Here is a 6,535-nt window from a genome sequence, read left to right on the forward strand (position 1 = left end):
CATTACCAATTAATTTAAAAAAAATGCAACGAAGTTTTCACTATTCCTATCTAGAAATTACCAAATTGCAAACTGTATCAGTGGGTTTAGTTATATGGTATAATTTAGTAAAGCTAATTCACTTTATTAAGAAAAAAAAAAAAGTACTGTATATTTAAAAAAAATTGTCTTATTTTTACAACATATTTTACACCAGACAATCATATCAATAATAATGTACAATCATAACCTTTAAAAAATAAAAAATGTTGTCAGGAAAAATACAGAAAAAGTTGGGTTTTTAAAAACAAAACAACAAAAAAACGTTCGGCGTCATATCAAAAGTCATAAAGCTAATTATATTGTCCTTCAAATGTTCTGATGCCAACGGATCGTTAAAATAATTGTATTAAGTGCCCGTGGTGTTTTTTTCTTCTTAATTGGTAAAGTTACCAGTGTGTATTCTGAACAACTGATGAGTATATTGAATTTGATAATGATCATTATTGTACAGTTAAATGTTCTAAGCACAAAATGACTTATCTGTCCAAATTCTTACAGTGTATACTTCTATGATGTCTTCATGATATGAAAATCATCCCACTACCATTCTCTCTAAAAGTTAAAAGAATTGATGAGACCAGTCTCTGAGGAGATAGATGAACTAGTAGCAACCTGATCAGATATGGCAACCTTGAGACTGGAGTTCATAGCTTAGAGTAGATCTGATACCAGTAATACTGTATGGTCTATTCGCTTATTTGCTTAAACTGGGACTTTTGTAGAATCCTATGATACACTGTAGCTGTTGTAATAGGTTGCTGTGGCGTCTGCTAATACAGAAATGAGGCTGGTTTCTGGGGGCTGAAGATCTGAAGGCTGTGACACGTGAATATGGCCATTTACTGTCATTTCACTTGGTTCATGTGGTAGAGGTGTATTTAAATATTGGTCAAACTCATTTCTGTCCATGTCCCCCAGAAGCTCTGCTTGGCTAATTTGATCAATCGCATCATAACGAGGGTGTTCTGGAGGTGGAGACAGCTGCCCAAGGTGGGCATGATAAGTGTGATGCATGGAATGGTAATTAGTGCTGTAATATGGTGGGGGACAACTGGAAACAGGTGGTATAATTGAGGGCCCAGTATGACCCATTGGCATTTGGCTCAGGTGACTGCAGAGAATGGGGCTTCTGTTGTATTCTGGGGGATATGTAGACCCATTGATGTGAGGGTGGTGATCTTCAGAGCAGGAGGATGGATAAAAACTCTGCTCTTGATCAATGACCTCTAAAGGTGACATTTCAGGTGGGGTTGGTAGCCCATAAGGGTATGTTTGTTCATGTTTGGACACGTTACCCTGGGGGTCTCTGTAGCTGCGGATGTCTGATAGAACTGCCACAGTAGGGTACCCGCCGATGTCATCCTTATCCATAGTTGCCCTGCATCTGGAATCAGGCACTGAGTTCTGATCTCTGGAGAGGCTACCAAGAAGGAATCCAGTGTCTACCCTTTTGCAAATTCTTTTTATCTGCTTCTTTCTCCTGGGCCTATACTTGTAGTTGGGATAATCCTGCATGTGTTGAACTCGCAGCCTTTCCGCCTCTTCCACATATGGCCTCTTCTGGGATGGGGACAGTGCTTTCCAGGACTTCCCTACAACAATCAGGATACAAAAACATGCTCATTAATGGCCAGGATACCATTAGTAGGATGTGCAAGTCAACAGACCAGATGTTTACTAATGTGGATATTACTTATTATAGATGTTTGAAGCACATCTGATTCCTGAGTTTCCGGAAATCTATTACCATTATGTTAAAAAATGTATAAATATTAATGTGTTTTATATATATATATATATATATATATATATATATATATATATATATATATATATATATATATATATATATATATATATAAAACACTTATATAATAATATATATATATATATATATATATATATAACACTTATATAATATATATATATAATATATATATAATATATATATATATACTTTTTGTCAATTGTATTTTAATCAAAATATGTTATATGTGTCACAAATATAAATAAATAAATCATAACTGACAAAATATAATTTTTATTACTAACGTTTTATGTTTGTAACAGTAAATAAAATGTTGCAATTTAAAAAACAAAAACAATTATAGATACAGTTCAGTAATACAAGGTAACCGTGCTATATATATATATATGTACGTATTATCCTCTTTTATTACAACATCATGATTCTTATTTTAAAGATACGTTTTATTATATCTAGTCAAACAAAAGTATAATTTACACTTTGACACTAGTTTATTTTCACGTTTGTTTTTTCTTTAACTATTTCACCCTTTCTATGTGATACATAAAATAAATAATATATATATGATATCAGATATAATAGGACTACTTTCTTGATAGGAACTTTTGAATTTTTAGACAGCAGCAATGTTTACAGAGTAATGTAAAATAAAATCTGTTTTCAGGACTCTCCAACATTTCCTGAGAGGCGTTGAAGCCCAAGTAAGGCAGATAAGAACTAATAGGACCCTGGTGGCCCTGCCTTGGCTATCAGTGCAATCAGATGGCTTCCTCTGTATTCCCAGGGATTTAGACAAAAACAAGTAGGGATTCCCGGGCAGGAGCAGACCTGACTATTCTCTTCCTTCATGATCCCTTCCTTAATCTACCCCCAAGGATAGAAAGGAAGGAAAACAGGAGAGAAACAAGCGAAAAGCAAACAGGACCAAGAAAACTCCTCTCTTTTTTACTTATAGAATTTCCCTCTTGCATACGTGTGTACGTGATCTCCTGAGTGTATATATCCTTGTATGTTAATATTGTAAAACTAATATCTGCACTGGGAAGATAAACTCATCAACAGAAAGTTAAATAGATAGATAAAAATAGAGTTCATTCTTACACCAATATATGTATTATTTGTTAATTTTATATATATATATATGTGTGTGTGTGTGTGTTTTTTATATATATATATATATATATATATATATATATATATATATATGTGTGTGTGTGTGTGTTTTATATATATATATATATATATATATATATATATATATATAAAATAGTTTATATATATTTATATATATTAGACAGAGGGTTAGTAGCTAAATCAATAGATATATAGATATCCTTCATTCTTGCACCAATATATGCATTGTTTGTTAATTATATATTAGTTATATATTTATAAGTGTTATATATATATATATATATATATATATATATATATATATATATATATATATATATATATATATATAGATGTGTGTGTGTATATATATATTATAATATTGTAGCGGTGGATAGATGATAGATAGATAGATAGATACAGCAATATATGTATTGTTATATATATTTACACACACACACACATATATATATATATATATATATATATATATATATATATATATATATATATATATATATACACTGTGTGTGTATAGCGAGAAATATACAATATTAAATAAAGGGTGAAGTAGACAATAAAAAAAAATAAAAAAAATAACACAACAACATGGTCTGTATTATTACTTTTAGAATTAGTTTCCATCCAACAGTCCGTGGGTGAATATGAACAAATAAGGCAACTAACATGATTTAGGACCTAAGACAAGTTGTTATAATAACACACAAGTTAATAAAAACACATACCAATGCAGCTTAGGGAAATGCTCTGTGGTGCATGCAGTGGTTAAATGAGATGTTTAGATGGTGATATCACCTCTCTTGTTAGTAGCTGCTCCTACTGCTGGGGAACCACTGACTTGTTTCTAGCACTATCAACCAAACAATTGTATTGCATTGCAGAGTATTTTATACATATACAACCCATATAAATATATTCCTTCTACCTGTGTCCAACTTCTTACAAAAACATGTATAATCTTGCAGTTATAAAACAAAACCCCAATTATATATCTTATTAATTAAGTCCTTGTATAGCTAGCTAGCTAGATAAATAGATATAGATGTGAGTATATATATATATGTATATATATATATATATATATATATATATATATATATATATATATATATATACACGCGCGCGCACACAACACACGTGCACAATGTAGGTGTATGTGATGTGTATGAACTGATGGGAATAATACCAGGGATTATTGCTTTCATAACTACGGTTCTATTGACTATAATTTGTAAATTAGCTGTCATAAGGATATTTGTTTTCCAAGAATTCATAAACTAATAAAACCGTACACGTTCCCTCCCTGTTAAGCTGAACTTTATATAGTGGATGTTTCTAGCCAGTTTAGCAAATGCCATGCCTGGGTTAGTAGTCATTGGCCCTATAGCATTGGTGACCATGCCTTACCTAGCATCTTGCTGAGCTCTGCATTGTGGAGGTCCGGGTTCTGCACTGCTAGCCTCTTTCTCTCATCTTTAGCCCACACCATGAAGGCATTCATAGGTCTCCTAATGCGAGTCTCAGAACCTTTCTCCCTGGGGGACCTGTGAGGGGACAGTCCATCTGAGAGGTCCCCATCCATAGTTGAGCAGTCCAGGCCCTCTGTCCAGGAATAAGACCCCATCATGCTTGTCATTGTGGTGACCACACAAGTTTCTCTCGTTGACACCTTTGACAGTCCCACAGAGGTGAAGGTTTCAGTTGTATTATGGTGGCCAAATGTGCTCCGTCTAATCAGCTAGAGACTTGTCCTGTCTGTTTTTTTACAGTGTTTCCTTGTAGTGGGAGTTGTTAGGCTTGTTCTTCCTTTTACATCAGGCTCTCAGTCACACAGACACTCCTTAAAGAAGTGTGCAAGCAGTTCCTGGCTTCCCAGTGAATATATCAGTTCCTGAGCACAAGTTCCTCCAATGACAAATGTCTCCAGGAGTCCAGCTCCTCCCAAGATCCCTGTGAGACTTCAACTGCCCCAGGCTCTAACTGCTCACACACCAACAGCAGGGCAACCTGCACCCTCCCTGCTCCTCTAGCTGCCTTTTGTTTGTTTGTTAGTGTGTGTTGCCCAGAAATACTCACTCACAGTGCCCTTTGTGACACTAAATATTGTACATTACAGCTCTGATCTTAGGACACAGGATGTGCATTTAACAGTTTTTTTTTTTTAGTAATATACAATGTAGAACTCACAATATTTCAATTCAGATATTAATATTTTACTCATTAACTCATATTACATATAAAACATGCTCTAAAATATTTCCATATATATATGTTTATATATTTATGTGTGTGTGTGTATACACACATGTATGTATATATATATATATATATATATATACACATGTCTGTTATTCTATCTATCACTATATCTATCTCTGTTTCTCTATCTATTTACCTATCTATATATCTACCCATTTATCTGTTTGTATATCTTTTTAATATCTATCATTTATCGAATTGTCCGTCTATTTTTCTATCTGTCTATCTATCTATCTATCTATCTATCTATCTATCTATCTATCTATCTGTCTGTCTGTCTGTCTGTCTGTCTATCTATCTATCTATCTATATCTATATAACTATCATATATCTAATATTTTACTTTATATAGGTTACTCCGTTGTTCGCAGAAACAGCTGCAACACATTGCCAGTCATTTTATTAAAAACAACACATTTGGATTGAAATTTATAATATTTAATGCTATTTATTTGAAGAATGAATTTATGTTAAAACGAAAACATAAAATTGAAATTGAGCAAATACTAATAACTGTTTATTAAGTACTTTTTAAATAATAATGTAGATTTTGTTTTATTAGCACACACTATTATTTCATTTCCTAGCAGTTCAGTTTGTATTCTTGGTTTTCATACAGATTAGGGCCAAAATTAAGAAATTGATAATCTAAATATTTTGTAAAAAATATTTTTTACTTGTCAGTCGTCATGAGAAATTGTTAGTGTATTATATTTTAGGAAAATAATGTGTCCCCTATAACAGATATATAAACACACACACACACACACACACACACACACACACACACACACACACACACACACACACACATATATACACTTACAGGTGGGTCTTTAAATACAAAAGTTATGTTTTCTTACTTTATATTATCTCTACTTGATTACCTGTTATTTTAATCAGACTATTACATCCCCAATCATTTACAAATAAACAGCAGCTACTTAGTGCCAAATAATGTATTGTATATAGAGTATATGCTGATAATGCGCTCATTCTTATTTCTATGACATTTGAAGTGTGATATAAAAAGATATGTTTGTTTGTTATTTAATATGATTAAGTCGTGTCACTCCGGCAATCTAATGTTACAACAATAGTATTTCTATATGAATAGCACCACAATACCAGATATAGTTATTTGGATAGTTATTATATCTATACACAGATAAAATATTTACAGTGCAAAGAGGGTCGGGGGCATATTTTTATATGGAGGGGATACTGCAGTGCCCAGCTATTGGAATTATTGCATTTTATATGGAGGGAGAAGAGTGGATATATTTGTCTTGTTATATGGAGGGTACACAGCAGATGTATAGTGATATATGG

At 32.6% G+C, this 6,535-nt stretch overlaps 1 protein-coding gene across 1 annotated transcript in view; it reads right to left on the reverse strand.

Moving 5' to 3' along the window:
• SOX7 (SRY-box transcription factor 7) overlaps nucleotides 1–4,815 on the reverse strand; it is a 4,964-nt gene extending 149 nt beyond the window's left edge. Inside the window, exons 1-2 of the mRNA XM_053708917.1 lie at nucleotides 4,352–4,815; nucleotides 1–1,634 (exon numbers count right to left, since the gene is read on the reverse strand). The exon at nucleotides 1–1,634 is cut by the window's left edge and continues 149 nt beyond it. Coding sequence (XP_053564892.1) covers nucleotides 769–1,634; nucleotides 4,352–4,580 — 1,095 coding nt within the window. The 5' untranslated portion in view covers nucleotides 4,581–4,815 and the 3' untranslated portion in view covers nucleotides 1–768. The remainder of the gene's footprint in view (nucleotides 1,635–4,351) is intronic.
• Nucleotides 4,816–6,535: the final 1,720 nt, after the last annotated feature.

The sequence above is a fragment of the Bombina bombina genome, chromosome 4 (genome assembly GCF_027579735.1).
Source record: "Bombina bombina isolate aBomBom1 chromosome 4, aBomBom1.pri, whole genome shotgun sequence".
Classification (NCBI taxonomy): Eukaryota; Metazoa; Chordata; class Amphibia; order Anura; family Bombinatoridae; genus Bombina; species Bombina bombina.